At 37.7% G+C, this 17,792-nt stretch overlaps 1 protein-coding gene across 3 annotated transcripts in view; it reads left to right on the forward strand.

The window, feature by feature from the left end:
- SPATA6 (spermatogenesis associated 6) overlaps positions 1–17,792 on the forward strand; it is a 131,221-nt gene that overhangs the window by 28,411 nt on the left and 85,018 nt on the right. For all 3 annotated transcript variants that reach the window (XM_021093282.1, XM_021093283.1, NM_001177917.1), the window contains 3 exons: positions 8,244–8,324; positions 13,024–13,317; positions 17,431–17,518. In XM_021093282.1, coding sequence (XP_020948941.1) covers positions 8,244–8,324; positions 13,024–13,317; positions 17,431–17,518 — 463 coding nt within the window. The remainder of the gene's footprint in view (positions 1–8,243; positions 8,325–13,023; positions 13,318–17,430; positions 17,519–17,792) is intronic.

Here is a 17,792-nt window from a genome sequence, read left to right on the forward strand (position 1 = left end):
TTGTCTATTAGACAAAAATGTCTTCAAAGAATGTTTTAGGGAGTTCCCGTTGTGGTTCAGCGGTAATGAACCTAACTAGTATCCGTGAGGATTTGGGTTCCATCCCTGGCCTTGCTCAGCGGGTTAAGGATCTGGCATGGCTGTGAGCTGTGGTGTAGGTCGCAGATTGGGCTTGTGTCCTGCATTGCTGTGGCTATAGCATAGGCCAACAGCTGTAGCTCTCATTCCACCGCTACCCTGGGAACTTCCATATGCTCTGGGTAGGGCTCTAAAAAGATGAAAATAAGATAAAAGACATGGTAGAAAAATAAATTGAACAGCAAAATAGTAGATTTAAATCAGTTATATTGGTCACTGTGTTTAAATATGAGTGGACAATAGACTCTAATCAGTAGTTTGTTGTCCTGGCAAACAGCAATACACCCTTCCTCAGAATTCTGGTGATTCTGCATAGAATCTGCCTGAGTCTTAGACTTTCTTCCCAAAAGCATCACTGTGGCAAGGATTCAAGTCACATCTGGCGTCAATCCTGGCACTGTCACTGACACTTGGGTAAACTTGAGCAAACCGCTCCAACGTGGAGGTAACATCGTTGGCTGGATTAACAAAAGCTTATAAATGGTTAGTTGCAGCACCTGGTGCTTAGAGAATGCTCAGTAAATATCAGTGACATGATGACGGCTGTGGAGTCACGACAAGGTGCTGCGGGTGTTGCTGTTCGTATTTCCTTTAGGATGTGAACTTCATAAAAACAGCCTGTGACTTTCTCATCTTTGATCTTAACTCTGCGCAGTTTTTTGCATGGAGTAGGTACTGAACGCCTCTTGATTGAATTGAATGAGTGAATTACACTTTATTGTAAACTTCATAGAGGAAACTGACATTTCAGATGTATAGTGGTGACATTTGTGTGTCAGCTTGGTTAGGTTATGGTGCCCGGTTAGGTTATTAGTGCCCAACACTAATCTAGATGGTCTCGTGAAGGTATTTGGTTGATGTGATTAGCCTGTACCCCGGTCGACTTTACGTGTAGGAGATTACCCTTGGTAACGTAGGTAGACCTCATCCAATCAGTTGAAGACCTGAAGAGCAAAACTGGAAGCTTCTCAAAGAATAAGGAATTCTGCCTCAAGACTCTAACATAGAAACCCCATTTCCAGGCTGCTGGCTTGCTTACAGATGTCACACTCAAGACTGCAGTTTCACCTTGGCCTGAGCTTCCAACCTGCCAGCTTTCCCTGTGGATGATGGGCTTGTCACTCTCACAGTTTCATGCACCAGTTCTTTAAAATAAAAAGCTCTCTCTGTATATATCTTATCTGTTTTCCTGAAACCCCAACGGATACATATGGGTTTTGAAAGATCAGTAAAAATAACAGCTAAAATAATGAGTATTTACTATGTGATTGGCAATATGTGGGGAGAGGTAAAGCGAGCTGCAGTCCACAAATGATTCGACACTCTTCTCTTCCAAGGGCAGAGCTAACTCTGCTCCTTTTAGGTGTGGACTCTGCATAGTGGCCCTAACAGATGGAATATGACGAAGGGACAGTATTCGACTTTGGGGACCAGGTCATTAGATACATTGTGGCTTCCTCCTTGCTCTCACTCACTCTGGGGGGAAGCCAATGGCCACGTGTAGGACACTCAAGCAACTCTCTGGAGAGGACAGAGCTTGGAACAGCTTTGCTGGAGTGTTTATGAAAGCCAAAGAGCCTTGAACAAACTGTCAGATGAGTGTTTGCAGGAGAGTGAGGTAAATGTTATTGGAAGTTAGGGGGAAAAGGGACCCGTGTTATGTAATGGTGTGAAGTTTAGCAGTAGTGCGGGATATAGAAAAAATACGTAATGAAATGGCTGGTCTTTGTACGGAGACTTTCAGACAGGGTGTTCGAGAGGCTGTCTGGTTTCTTCGTGCTGCTTAAAGCAAAATATGAGAGGAGAGAGAGAAGCAAAATAAAGGCCATTAATAACACAAAGAAGAGTTGAAACTTACTTTTTTTTGAGGATTTTCAGCCTTCCCCAATGGCAAATAATGCTGAAAATAAGGAATGACTGATGAACAAAAATCATTCCAGGGCGCTTTCAGGAAATTGTGGCCTGATGGTGAAATTACTGTAAAATCCCTTATTAAAATCACCAAAAGATTCAAGGTGCCTCAGAAAATAATTAACATAGGTTTTATTTTGATTTTTTACATTTTATTTAATTTTTAAAATGTTTAAATTTTTTATACAATTTTTATACAAAGTGATTTAGTTACACCTATATCTGTATATCTATTTCAGATCCTTTATCTATTTTAGGTTATTATAAGATATTAAATACAGTTCCCTGTGCTATATAGCAGGTCCTTATTGTTTATTTTTATATATAGTAGTGTATGTATGTTAATCCCAAACTCAAATTTGTCCCCTACCCAATTTCTCCTTTGGTAACACTAAGTTTCTTTTCTATGTCTGTGAGTCTGTTTTTGTTTTGTAAATAAGTTCAATTGTATCATTTTATTTTTTAGATTCCATATATAAGTGGTATCATATGATATTTGTCTTTGACGCACTTCACTTAGTGGGATAAACTCTAGGTCCATCCCTGTTGCTGCAAATGGCATTATTTCATTCTTTTTATGTTTTTTTTTGTTTGTTTGTTTGTTTTTGGCTGCACCTGCAGAAGTTCTAGGCCAGGAACCTAACCCGTGCCACAGCAGTGACGACGCCAGATCCTTGACCCACTGAGCCACCAGGGAATTCCTCATTGTTTGTATGGTTAATATCCCACTATATGTACAAGGCATCTTCTGTACTTATTCACCTGTGGATGGATACTTCCATTGCTTCCATATCTTGGCTCTTGTAAACAGTGCTCTGAACATTGGGGTGCATGTATCTTTTCGAATTAGAGTTTTCATCTTGTCTGGCTGCATGCTCAGGAGTGGGTTGCAGGATCGTAAGGGAGCTCTATTTTTAGTTCTTGGAGGAACTTCTATACTGTTCTCCATAGTGACTGCACTAATTTTCATTCCCACCAACGGTGTAGGAGGATTCCCTTTTTGCCACACTCTCTCCTCATTTTTTATTTATTTGTTTATTTATTTATTTTTTAAGGCTGCACCCAAGGCATATGGAGGTTCCCAGGCTAGGGGTCAAATCGGAGTTGTAGCGGCAGGCCTATGCCAGAGCCACAGCAGCGCAGGATCCGAGCTGCGCCCGCAACCTGTACCACAGCTCACAGCAACGCCAGATCCTTAACCCGGTGATCGAGGCCAGAGATGGAACCCCGCAACATCATGGTTCCTAGTGGGACTCATTTCCACTGTGCCACGAGGGGAACTCCCATATTTATTATTTATAAACTTTTTTTTTAATGGTCATATTTTTAAGTTTTATTTTTCTTTATTTCTTTATATTTTTTTCTGCTGCACAGCATGGTGACCCAGTTACACATACATGTATACCTTCTTTTTTCTCACATTACATGCTTCATCATAAGTGACTAGACAGAGCTCCCAGTGCTACACAGCGGGATCCCATTGCTAATCCATCCCGAAGGCAACATTCTGCATCTATTTACCCCAAGCTCCCAGTCCCTCCCACTCCCTCCCCCATCCCCTTGGCAACCACAAGTTTATTCTCCAAGTCCATGATTTTCTTTTCTGTGGAAAGGTTCCTTTGTGCCATATATTAGATTCCAGATATAAGTGATATCATATGGTATTTCTCTTTCTCTTTCTGACTTATTTCACTCAGAATGAGAGTCGCTAGTTCCATCCATGTTGCTGCAAATGGTATTATTTTGTTCTTTTTTTTGTTGATGGCCACCCTGGCTGATGTGAAATGATACCTCATTGTCGTTCTTATTTGCGTTTCTCTAATAATTAGTGATGTTGAGCATCTTTTCATGTGCCTGTTAGCCATCTGTATGTTGTCTTTGGATAAATATCTATTTACGTTTTCAGCCCATTATTTGGTCTTTTTTTTATGTTATGCTTTATGAGCTGTTATATGTATATTTTGGAAATTAAACCCTTGTTGGTTCCATCATTTGCAAATATTTCCTCCTATTGTGTGGGTTGTCTTTTCATTTTGTCGATGGTTTCCTTTGCTGTGCAAAAGCTTTTAAGTTTAATCAGGTCCCATTTGTTTACTTTTGTTTTTATTTTTGTTACTCTAGCATGTGGGTCTGAAAAGATATTGCTGTGGTGTATCTCAGAGAGTGTTCTGCCTAAGAGGTGTATAGTATCTGCTTTTATATTTAGGATTTTATTTCATTTTGAGTTTATTTTGTGTATGGTGTTAAGAGTGTGTTCTAATTTCATTCTTTTACGTGTAACTGTCCAGCTTTCCTAGCAGTACTTATTGAAGAGACTGTCTTTTCTCCATCGTTTGCCTCCTTTGTCATAGATTAATTGACCATCGGTGCATGGGTTTATTTCTGGGCTTTGTATCCTTTCCCATTGATCTATCTGTCTGTTTTTGCACCAATATCATACTCTTTTGATGACTATAGCTTTGAGGTATAGTTCAAAGTCAGGGAGACATTCTTCCAGCTCTGTTCAATCTTTCTCAAGATTGTTTTAGATATTTAGTTTCCGTACAAATTTTAAAGTTATTTGCTCTGGTTCTGTGAAAAATGCCACTGGTGGTTTGATAGAGATTCTTGATTCTGTAGATTGTCTTGAGTAGTATAATCATTTTAGCAATATTAATTCTTCTAGTCTAAGAACACTATTTTTATATCTGTTTATGTTTTCTTCAGTTTCTTTCAAGAGTGGCTTGTAGTTTTCAGAGTTCCAGTTTTTGCCTCCTTTGGTAGTTTTTACCTCCTTTGATAGTTTTTATTCCTAGGTGTTTTATTCTTTTTGATGTGGCGGTAAATGGGATTGATTCCTTAATTTCTCTTTCTCATAGTTCATTGTTAGTATATAGAGATACTACAGATTTCTGTGTATTAATTTTGTGTTCAGCAACTGTACTGAATTCATTGGTGATCTGTAATTGTTTTTTTTTTTGATGACATCTTTAATATTTTCTATGTATAATATCATATTATCTGCAAACAGTGGTGGTTTCACTTCTTCCTTCCGATTTGGGTTTCTTTCTTCTGTTTTTCTTCTCTGATTGCTGTGACTAGGACTTCCAAAACTATGTTGACTGAAAGTGGTGAGGGTGGGCGTTCTTGTCTTGTTCTTGATCTTAGAGGGAATGCTTTCAACTTTTCAGTTGAGGATGGTATTAGCTTTGGGTTTGTCATATATGACCTTTATTATGCTGAAATATGTTTCTTCTGTGCCAACTTTCTGGAGAGTTTTTATCGTATGTGGATGTTGAATTTTACTGAATTTTTAAAGATTACTTCACCATTATTATAAAATATTGGCTGTATTTCCCATATGATACAGTACATCCCTGAGCTTACCTTGCTCTCAGTACTTTGTACCTCTCACTTCCTACTCCCATATTGCCCCTCCCCACAGCCACTGGTAACCTCTAGTTTGTTTTCTGTATCTGAGTCTGCTTTTTTTTTGGTTATATTTGCTAGCTTGTTGTTAGATTCCACATATAAGTGATATACAGTAGTTATTTTTTCTGACTCATTTGCCCCCCCAAATGATAGCATAATGCCCTCCAAGTCCATCCATGTTGCTGCAAATGGCAAAATTTCTTTCTTTTTTGTGGCCAAGTAGTATCCCACTATGTGTGTCACATCTTCTTTATCCATTCATGTGTTGATAGACACTTAGGTTGCTTCCATATCTTGGCAGTTGTAAACAGTGGTGCTTAAACACAGATTTTTGAGAATGCTTAAGGGCGTTATCCCTCAGCAGTCTCAGTAGAGGCCCTGTAGAGATGAGCGTGGCTAACGAAAGTGAACTCCAATCAAATTCACATGAGAACCAAGAAAATTTTTAAGAGCATTTTATTGAGAGATGCACCATCAGTGTGATTTGAAATGTGGGAGTGACTTTGCAAAATGAAGAGGCTTTCAGACCCCCAGAATTCTATTGACGAGACTCAAGCTTGTTACAGTGTACAGTTCCAAACATGGTCTACCTCTCATGGCAAAGGAATGATAATTCAAACGATGGAAATAGGAGCCCAGAGAGTGGAGCCAAGAACCATGGTTGGTTATTTCTGAGCAGGAACAGGACTAAACCTCTCAATAAGGAACCTCTCTAACAATTTCCTGGCTGATTTCAGAATTGCTGTGGACCAGTGATTCCTATTTGCCCCTCAAATTCTCCCATTTTGAACAGGAATGTCTGTAGAGATTATCCTCTGCCTGCTGCATGTGTGTACATTGGGTATGTGTGGGGTACTTAACTTGGTTCTTTAGTTCATAGGTCTTCTAATTGCAAAGAAGTGTGTTCTAGTAACTATACTTAAAAAACCATACCTGAGAAGGCTGACTAATGATTTGATTTAGACAACATTCTGGATTTCAAGCTAAATTTATAAAATATAAGCTTTTATTCCCTTTTTTTTTCTTTTGTTAAGGCATGAGTGGAGTTTACACATGAGAGGAATGCAAGTAATTTGTGGTCAGAGAGTGAACTGTGGTGGTTAAAAACATAGCCCCCAAATTTTTGATGACCCTCTACTAAAAAGGTCGTCCGATTTCTTTGTCCTAGAGTGTGGGCTGAATTTAGGGATGCTAATGAATTGAATGTGACAGGAGCAATAGCGTTAGTCTTCCGAGACGAAGTCTTAAAAAGGATGGTGTCTTCCTCCTCGCTTTTCTTTGGGAAGACTAGTTATTTTCAAGCAGCCCACGGAGAGGTTTATGTGTTAAGGAGATGAATCCTCTTGCTAGAAGTTAGGAAAGAACTGTGTCCTCCAGCCAACAGCGTGCGAATGAACCTTCTCGGGAAAGAGATCCTCCAGCCTCAGCCAAGCCTTCAGACGACTGCAGCCCAAACAGCATCATGACTGCAATCCCATGAGAGATTTGGAGCTGGAACCATCTAGCTCAGCCCCTTTCAGATTTCTGACCCTTAGGAAGTCGTGAGGTAGTAAATATTTACTGATGTTTAAACTGCTTACGTAATATGCTCTGCGGCCGTAGATAACTAACAAATAATCATTCTGGATATCATTAATAAAAGTGTGTTTGCAGAAACATAGTAATCCAGTCAATTTATGGGTAACTCAGATTTACCTTTTCTGTAGTGTGTAATTTTTGAAACTTTAAAGCTAGTAGGTCAAAGGCTGGGTTTGTAGAGGGTGGATGTCTGACTTGCACCATCCTCGAGTGAAGCTGCCCTGCGCACAGGCAGTAGCGTACATTTTCATGTTTAGGTGATCGTGTGCTTTGTGTGCGTCCAAATGTTTTCTTAGGTGCTCTGTGACTGTTCCTTTGAATTTTACTCTTTGTCTCTACTTACATCAAAACAGTGTTTAAGGCTGATGATTGAAATGCTACAAGAAGTAGAAGCCAGATTCATTCATCATGGATCTGAATGTAAGCTATATTGTGGGAAGAATTGCTGGAGGAATTGGCAGAGACATATCTCTCTTCCATTTTCAAGAACTACATAATCAAAAACAAACAAACAAAAAAGGAAGTCTCGTCGTGGCTCAGTGGATAACGAATCTGACTGGGAACCATGAGGTTGCAGGTTCGATCCCTGGGCTCGCTCAGTGGGTTGAGGATCCAGCATTGCTGTGAGCCGTGGTGTAGGTCGCAGACACGGCTTGGATCCTGCGTTGCTGTGGCTCTGGCATAGGCTGGTGGCTACAGCTCCAATTAGACCCCTAGCCTGGGAACCTCCATTATGCCACAGGTGCGGCCCTAAAAAGACAAAAAAAAAAAAAAGAACTACATAATCAGGAACTGTGTTTTTTTTAATATGTGGAGACTATGCAAAATATTTCTTGATTTTGTAGTAAATATATCTTAATTTGTAAAACTAAAAAGAGCTGGAATCTGTTAAGTATTTTCATATATTTAGGACTTTAATATTACTATTAAAAAATCTTTTAAAATTTGACAGGGAAATATCTGAAAAATGAAAAAATATTCTTTTTCTGTAAAAGTGATATCACTTGTAAGTGAATCATCAGCAATGAAACTGTTTTTGATAATATTTAGTGTTACTATGTTGTCTTTATCCCTAATAAGAAATTCAAACTAACAAAGCAGCTGAACCTTGATGAGTGTTTGTTACTGTAGGTCATATTTGCATCACTAATAATTGTCTCTTTAAAAACTAAAGCGTCTAATAATATCCTCTCTTTCCTCCTCAGGGAATTGCTCCAAAGCTTGAATTTTCTACAACCTCGGTGATTACCGAATGTCTGATAAGTTCAAGGAAGTGCCGCACTCAGGTTAAAACCCCTTATTTAAAGTGTCTAATGGTTTAATTTATTTGTTCACATGTATTAGGCATTTGGCAAGCATTGTTCTTTTATTTCGGCAACAACTCTTCCTTTTTTTTTGATCAATCTTTAAGTAAAAATAATTATCATAGGTATTGAGCAGTTTGGTTACATGTTATTTATTTATTTATTTTTTTGGTGGAAAGAAATAAGGCTGCTAGAAAGAAAGATGTTGGGCTCAAGAGAATTAGATTGGATGCTTCTATAAATCCTAAAGAGGTTAAATTCGAAGGATACCTTTTTAGCACCAAGGATATTGGTGTTAGTGGGTATAGCTTCTTGACTGTCTCTAATTTCTTAAGGGATTATTGCTTAGTGTGGTGGCTGTATTGGTGCTGTCAGATCAAGGGAAGCTTGGACACCTCAGCCTAAGTACCTTCTATGTTTGTAAAAACTGCCTTTAGTAAACTCAGATATTTAGATCTAATATTTTGTTTTGGTCTAACCTCCAACTGAGTTGCCAGGATCATCTTGCCAGGTTATCTAATAATGTCTTGGCATCACTCATACATAAGCAGCTGCGTTATGACCAGGTAACAATGGCCAGCCTGTGATGATAAGACAGTAGTGTATAAAGCCTAGAGGGCCCAAACAGGGCAGGACTAGACCTATGGTGATAACGTAGAATGTTGATTTCCTGCATTATCAGTTTTAGAGTAGATTGCTCAGGGTGAAACCTGTGACAAGCTAAGAGAGGTAAAATATAGTTATAAGATTATCAAGGGGATTATTCTTATTTTGTTTAGCAAAATACTTGGTATGTCAAAGCTTGGCCTAGTTATTTATCTTTCAAATGCAAGCTGAAACACTGCCATCAGAGATCCATGCTTGCAAATGCAGAACGGTGTTATTGACTTGTTATGTACTGTGTCCCTTTGTAAATTGTCAGAAATGCTTCCCCCAGACTCAGAAAAATTTCCTCTCCACACTGGGGGGTACGCCCTCCTAGTCGATGGGTAGAATGGTCCTTTTGGTCAGGAATATAACATACACACAGAAGAGGGCACATGGAAGTGTACAGCTTAGTGAAAGACTCCTTACTAAATGTAGACCTGCCACCCCACTGGCAGTTTCACTAGACTAGCCTTTTCCTCTGTAACTTTTGGCTAACTTCTTATTTCATTGTTTGCCATTTGTTCTTTTTTGAATAGAGATGTGAGAGAATAGGCTTTGGTGTCAGTGTTTAAGAAAATATTCTTGAAAAGCAGATAGATTTGAGTTCAAGATCCTTAGAAAAACTGGTTTAAAGATTAAATTAGAGACTACGCATGCTTGGCACATAATATATAATAGTAAATTCTGTGGCTGTTACTAGGCTTATTTTTTTAATTAAAATATTTGGATGAGGAGTTCCTGTTGTGGCTCAGCAGTAACAAACCTGACTAGTATCCAGGAGGATGCAGGTTTGATCCCTGGCCCGACTCAGTAGGTTAAGGATCCGACGTTGCCGTGAGCTGTGGTGTAGGTTGCAGACATAGCTCGGATCTAGTGTGGCTATGGCTATGGTGTAGCCTGGCAGCTGCAGCTCCAGTTCGACCCCTGGCCTGGGAACTTCCATATGCTGCAGGTGCAGCCTTAAAAAGAAAAAAAAATATGGATGAGATAATAGAAGACATGGATGAAAATATATAAGATAGAAAACGTTGTCCTGTAGGCACAACAGAGTATACACTTTGACATTAAAATTCTGAATGGTAACAGCCAGAATTTTAATCTTGTTTTATCTTATTTGAGACCTTGATAAATCCAGTTTTTTCCCAAGTGAATATTAGTTACAATTAAAATTTCAATGGCTATAAAGCAGCATTTTCAGGTTCAAATACAGCTGATGAACAAAACAAACCATTTTAGTTTTTAAGAGAGGGGTGAGTGAAATAAACTTTATAAAATCATTTAGGTTTATAAGTATTCATGATCATCTTTATTTCTTTTGGCCTATTATTTTCAATTTTTTTTTTTTTGTCACAACTGATGTTTTGTCACCAACTGAATGGACTGAAAAAAATTATATTATTGGAATTTTCTGGAATAAATCTAGTTTTCTGCTTACTCTTTTACTGATTGCAAAGTATAATTTATTATTAAGTAGTTAAATATTACTGTTAACTTTATCAGTGTGAGTTTGCCCATCTATATCAGGTAGTTTTGCTGTGTAACAAGCCACACTAACTTAGTAATGTATAGAACAGAATTGGCTGGGTGATTCTTTTGGTCTGAACTGGCTAGGCCAGGACTGAATGATCTAGAGTGGCTTCACTTGCATGTCTGGTAGCTGGCTGACTTCCAGGTCGAGAGGGACCCTCATTTCTGGTGTCTGGCTTGATTTCAGCTACACTGATGGCCACAGGACTCGCACCATCTAGCAGGCTAATTTCAGCTCCTCCTCATGGTGGCAGGAGGGTTTTCAGGAGTAAAAGAGGACAAGCACTTTTCAAGTCTCCTTGTGTCACAAGTGTTATTGTCCTGTTGGCCAGTATAAGCAGCTGTTTTGTCTAAAACAGTGTAAAACAACTACTATTTTAAGTTTCATTGGGCATTGTTAATAGGATACATTAAGAATTGATTAGGTTAGAAAGAATGTATCTGTGGTGGCTACAGCGCAGTCTCTAACTTCCTCTAGCAGTGTTCAGCATTCAAACTCTGTCACGGAGAAAGAAGATGGAGTCACTGCAGGTTTCATATAAACAGAGGGGGGCAAGAAGGAATTTTGCAGCATTGCTGAAATAGGTGATTACGGGCTCATCTGGGTCCGAAGGGAAGAGACTCTAAGGTGTACGGATCTGAGGGAAAGAGATCTAGGGGCTGAGGAGGTGAGGAAGACAAGCAACAGATTCAGTGAAAGTAAAAGAAAAAGGTTTGGTCCGCAAGGGGTTTTCAGAGGTTAGGGCACAGTGGGTCTCTACAATGATCCAGTCTAAGATGAAGCAGAAAAAGACGGTCAAAGCTCGGGAATGGAAAGTCCAAGTCTAAGGTCTTGGAAAGATTCATTGCTTGAACATCTTACTAAACCTCGAAGGTTCTTTTCACGTGCTAACTAACACTGCCTCCTCTGTGAGTCAGCATGATGTCATAGAGACGGGTGAAATGGAGGAAGAAATTCTACATTACTTGTCTAAGTCCTTGAACAAGGTGAGAGAAGGTCAAGGAGCATAACACGAGCTGAAGAAGAAAGATGATGAAATAATCTGATGTTGCTGGTCTTGTGGACTTAGTTTTCTCATTAGGAAAATATGTTTTCTGGTTTTCCTATTTTCTTTCCCTGTTTATCTACTTTTTAAAAAATATTTGACTCTTACCCCTTTTATTTCACATTTGTATGTTATTTACTTAGAAATAGATACCCTTAGCAAGTAGGGAGGAGGGTTGAGAAAGCAGAGAAAGAGAGGTAGGATTGGGTGGTTTTATAATGTGGTTAAAGTTAGGCCGTTCAGAGATTCTCAACTGTCCATTTTCTCTAATATTTGAAAGCTTATACATCTAGATAATGCTCCAAAGAGGTCTTATTTACGTGTATCTAACTTTTATAAGACAGAGACTATTTAAATAAATGTTATCCTAATACCAAAAATTTAGAAATATCCCATTTGATTTTGAAGTTTTAGACTGTTGGCCGGTTTTATTCGAAGATAGAGTCCTCATCATTAAAGTTTGTAGCATGTCTTTTATGATTATTCCCTTTATAAAAGTATAGAGTTAAGACGTTACGGTTGGTTATCTCATGGAATTGTAAAGTTTAAGTTTGGAAGAGATCTTAAAATCGTAATCACTTTGTATAAGCCAAATAATACATTTTATGAAAATATGTATAAAGATTTTCTTCAGATTTTCACATTGTACAAATATATGTAATCATAGTATGAATGAAACTTTTTAAAATAGTTTTCTCCATAAAGATTTTAATTTAAAAAAAAATTTTTTTTTTGTCTTTTTGCCTTTTCTAGGGCCGCACCCACAGCATATGGAGGTTCCCAGCCTAGGGGTATAATCGGAGCTGTAGCTGCCAGCCTACGCCACAGCCACAGCAATGCCATATCCGAGCCACATCTGCCACCTACACCACAGCTCATGGCAATGCTGGATCCTTAACCCACTGAGCGAGGCCAGGGATCGAACCCTCAACCTCATGGTTCCTAGTCGGATTTGTTTCCACTGTGCCACGATGGGAACTCCTCCATAAAGATTTTATTATCAACAATTAGACATGTCTGTCTATAATATTACTAAATAAACCCTTTAAAATTATATAGCCAATTATTTGAATACATAATTATAAATGATAAACCAATGGTTGCATTCATTTTTTGGTATACTGAAAAGCAATTATTCTGTATTTTTTCCTAAGATTATTCAAATGGTTAAATATCGGGCTTCAACATTCATAAAGTAAATTATTATACTTAAGAAGTGTGGTATAGTATACTTTATGAACTACAAGACAGAGTTATTTAGGAGACTGTAGATTTGACTTCCCCCAGAATCTGTGCTATGAGAGAGACTGATCTAGTTGGCTTTGATAGATTATATGTGCCTTAAATTACTTGTTAAAGTTTTTTTCTATCTGTAGTTATATCTATGGTTTACCCCAAGGGACATAATATGTAGGAATATATCTCTCCTGACCAAATTAATTTTTACTGTTTACGTTTAGGATAAATTTACTTACCATACGGCTCCAGTAGAGAAATCACACAGCAGACTGCAAAGCAGAACATCGAGACCCCCGAAGAAAAAATCCAAGTCACCCGAGAGAAGTAAATATTGCATAAATGCAAAAAACTACGAACAGCCTACAATTTCTTCAAAATCACACTCTCCATCTCCTTACACGAAAAGACGCATGTGTGAGCTGTCTGAAGACACCAGGCGGCGGCTGGCCCATTTAAATCTTGGACCCTATGAATTCAAAAAAGAAACAGATAAGCCTCCGTTTGTGATTAGACATGTACGTGTTCTCTGAAACATTTCCACCCGAAATTGATCTAATCTGTTCTTCCCTAAAATATTATTCTCAAACTTCTTTCAGCTTCTAGCTTATAGTAATAATTTGCTTTCCTGAATTGTCTGTTAGCCTAGCAATCTAAAAACGGAAAATTAACTCTATGAAAGAATGTATCTTGGCAGAGATCAAGTGTCCTTATGAATGCCACGTTAAATCCTCTCTACCCATTTCCTTTCTTCTTAGACGGTGGACAGCATAATAATTTTACAAATTGAGCAGAAATGTAATTGACATTAGTGCTGAAATGGCAGAGTAGGGCTTTAAAAGCGGACTAAGTTTTCTTTGTGAAAGGAGCGCTCCCCCCTCAAAGTCTTTTAATGGAAAAGTAAGTTTGCCTTGAAATTTTGTCCTGGATCTTTGAAGCAAATCATTATTTGGTGGGGATGGGAAGGCCTTTAAAAGTGAAGAGGTAACTTCAAGGTAACATAGTTTTAATCTTTCCATATGGAAACCTGCTTTCGGTGTGGTTCAAGTTTAGAGCTTGTGTCCATGTGATAATCGTCAAATGGTCTTGGGCTAATTTGAAGGGTCTATTATCAAAATATTTAATGAATATTAAAATTTATTGAGTTTTAATAAAAATGTTTACCTTAGAAGTATTTCCTTAACAAAATCTTACCAATTAATAAAAACTAGTTGGTATAATAATAATAAACTTGAAGATTTTAGTACCTTTGGAACAAAACAACTTTTGGGGATATCTATAAAGCTATCTGATTTTAATGTCTAATTCATTTTTCCAAATTTTAAAATATATATATAAATTCAAACATGTAAACATGTTCCTTTCACGGTCTGATAGCTTTTTGAATGTGCACCACCTGTACATTCAAATTTCTTTAGATACTTTTTTTAGCAATTAGATGTGCCTTAAGCAACATTTCATTCTATCTTCATATTTTGACTATGAATCCTTTATTATTTTAGTCTAAACTAATTTTTATTATAAAAATTGTAATATAATGGATACTTTTAAATGGTAACATTTTATTGAGATTATTGTGGTTATACTTGCCTTATTTTATAGAATTTGTTTTTTTCTGGTCACTTTTTTGTTGTTGTTGAAACAGTATCCAGATAATATTTACTTGCTTGTTTGATGGCAGTTTCAGAATGCCTTTAATTTTATATTTGCCCATAATTGCAAATTAAATTGAAAAGACATACTAATTGTTAATCTGAGGGAATATTAGCATTTTAATTAAAATGCCTGTGTACGAAGATAACTAGGAATATTTTGAGGGTTAGCCACATAAAAATTGTTTAGGGAAATAACTGCTCTTAAAATGTTTATAATTTTCATGTAAGTGTTCAAAACAAAATAATTTTAATACTGCTTAATATAAACCTTGACATTTTTATTTAAATGATTTCTCTTTCAGCTTTAAAATGAACAGAAAAGAAGCACATACCTTTAAGCCTGTAGTTAGAAAATTGCTTACATTGCTGTATAGGACTAGATTTTTCCAATGCTATTTGTAAACATAAAGCTACCATCCCCCCATGTTTAATTGGGTTGCTTGCCTTTTTGTTGAATTCAGTTGTGAATTTTCTTTATATATTTAGCATTCTAGATCCTTATCAGGTGTGTGATATGCAAATATTTTTTCTCATTCTGTGGCTTGTCTTTTCAGATTCCTTTTTTTAAATTTAAATTTTTAAAAATTGGGAGGTCCCATCCCAATTTTTATGTCGGTGCCTAACTAGTACCAAGGAGGATGTGGGTTCGATCCCTGGACCTGATCAGTGGGTTAAGGATCCAGTGTTGCTGTGAGCTGTGGTATAGGTCGCAGATGAGGCTCAGATCCTGAATTGCTGTGGCTATGGTGTAGGCTGGCAACTACAACAGCTCTGATTTGACCCTAGCCTAGGAACTACCATATGCCACTGGTGTGGCCCTAAAAAGACAAAAAAAAAAAAAGTAAAATACACACAAAATAAAATATACTATTTTAACCATTTTTAAGTGTATGCATTAAGTACATTCATTTTTGTACTTTTTTCATCTTGTTAAACTGAAACTCTGTACCCCTTAAACAATAACTCCCCATTCCTTTTTCCCTTCAGCCACTGGTAACTACCATTCTGTATTTTGTTTCTATGAATTTGACTATATTTGAGCACCTTATATAAGTGGAACCCAAAATATACAATATTTGTCCATTTGTTAGTTGCTCATTTCACTTACATAAAGTCATTAAGATTCATTCATGTTACAGAATGTGTCAGAATTTTCCTCCTTGTTACAGCTGCGTAATATTCTTTTATATGTGTATACCATATTTTGTTTATCCATTCACCTTGGGTTCTTCCACCTTCTGGCTGTTGTGAATGGTACTGCTGTGAACATGGTGTAACAAGACCCTGCTTTCAGTTCTTTTGGGCGTATACTTAGAAGAATAATTGCTGGGTCATCTGACAGTCATATTTTGAATTTTTTGAGGAACCTCCGTGCTATTTTCCGTAGTAGCTGCATCAGTTTACATTCCCACCAAGAGTGCTCAAGTGGTTCAGTTTCTCCACATCCTTGACAATGGTTGTTATTGTCTGTTTTTTCATAATGGCCATCCTGATGGGAGTAAAATATAGTATTTTGATTTACATTTCCCAAATGGTTAATGATAATAAACATTTCTTCATGTCCTTATTGGTCATTTGTCTCTCTTTTAGAGAAATGTCTTTAAGTTCTTTGCCTGCTATTTAAGTTTTTAAATTGAGTTTTAGAAGTTTCTGTATGTATTCTGGATGGTAATGCTTTTTCAGATAATGTTTTGCAAATATTTTCTCCTGTTCTGTGGGTCATCTTTTCACTCTCTTGATACTGTCCTTTTATGTACAGATTTTGTTTCATCTTATTTATTTATTTATTTATTTTTTGACTTTCAGGGCTGCACCTGCGGCATATGCAAGTTCCCAGGCTAGGGCTTGAATTGGAGCTGCAGCTGCTGGCCTACACCACAGCCACAGCAATGACAGATCTGAGCTGCATCTGCAACCTACACCACAGTACACGGCAATGCCAGATCCTTAACCCACTGAGTGTGCATCCTCATGGATACTAATCAGGTTCATAACCTGCTGAGCCACAGTGGGAACTCCCTATAAACACATTTAAAATTTTGGTGAATAGAGCTGTCTTTCTTGCACAGATATATATCATTCTGATTTTTTTTTTAATGGCCCCTTGTGGCACACGGAAGTTCCCAGGCCAGGGATTAAATTTGAGCTGTGCCAGGCCGGGGATAGAGCCTGGATCTCCATTGCAGCCTGAGCCACTGCGGTTGGATTTTTAACTCACTGCACCACAGTGGGAACTCCTCTGACTTTTTTTGTTGTTAGCAAACCTGGATGACTCATTATCTGTAATTATTATACTTGGAATCCGGGCCTGTGAGCAAGCCAAGCAAGGATGCTGTTTCAATTCAAAATCTGTATGCTAAGGAGATAGTAGTGAATCGCTAAACTTGTTTTTTAAATGTGGCAAATAAGATTTTTCTTTCTTTCTTTTTTTAACTTCATAATGGAAAGCACACTAGGCAATAGAGTTATGGACGTTTCAATTGTGATCTTTTTTTTTTGTCTTTTGTCTTTTTTTAGGGCCGCATCCGAGGCATGTGGAGGTTCCCAGGCTAGTGGTCTAATTGGAGCTGTAAGCTGCCAGCTTACGTCAGAGCCACAGCAACGCCAGATCCGAGCCATGTGTGCAGCCTACACCACAGCTCAAGGCAATGCCGGATCCTTGACCCACTGAGCGAGGCCAGGAATTGAACCTGCAACCTCATGGTTCCTAATCGGATTCGTTTCCACTGCACCACAACGGGAACTCTGTGATCTGTCATCTTAAAGTAGACTCAAACATCATTAAAAATTTCTGAAATTTAATTTTATTTGAAAACAAACAGCAAAGTGCTCACCTACACTCCAATTTTGGAACATGCCTGAACATCATGTTAATTTGATGACATGTGGTCTGTGTACTAACAGTTGATTTTCTGGTGCCATGGGACTGAAAAAAACCTTAAGCTCTTTTTTACATCAAAATCTTCCTTATTCTAGGTTGATCCCCCAAGTCCTAGGACTGATGCTTTATTTGGATCTTCTGGCAGAGACTGTGAAAGAGATGGATGGTCCAGGATGCACAATGGTAAGCTGCAAGTTCTCTCTCTTCCTTGTTTTAGTTGTCTTGGCTACAATCAGGTTTTTATCTTGGCATCAGTTAACAAAAACAATCTTTGCTGCATTGGAAAGTGTGGTATAATGCCACTTTTTACAACTTGTGGGACACCTGAGTAAGTACTCTCTAAAAATAGAGTTTCTGTACTGCTATAAACCATTTCCCTCTTTGATATTCAAAACACATATTAGCATATGAAAGGTTATAATACATTTTAATAAAAAAAATCTTTGATTTTGTTTTT

The sequence above is a fragment of the Sus scrofa genome, chromosome 6 (assembly GCF_000003025.6).
Source record: "Sus scrofa isolate TJ Tabasco breed Duroc chromosome 6, Sscrofa11.1, whole genome shotgun sequence".
Lineage (NCBI taxonomy): Eukaryota > Metazoa > Chordata > Mammalia > Artiodactyla > Suidae > Sus > Sus scrofa.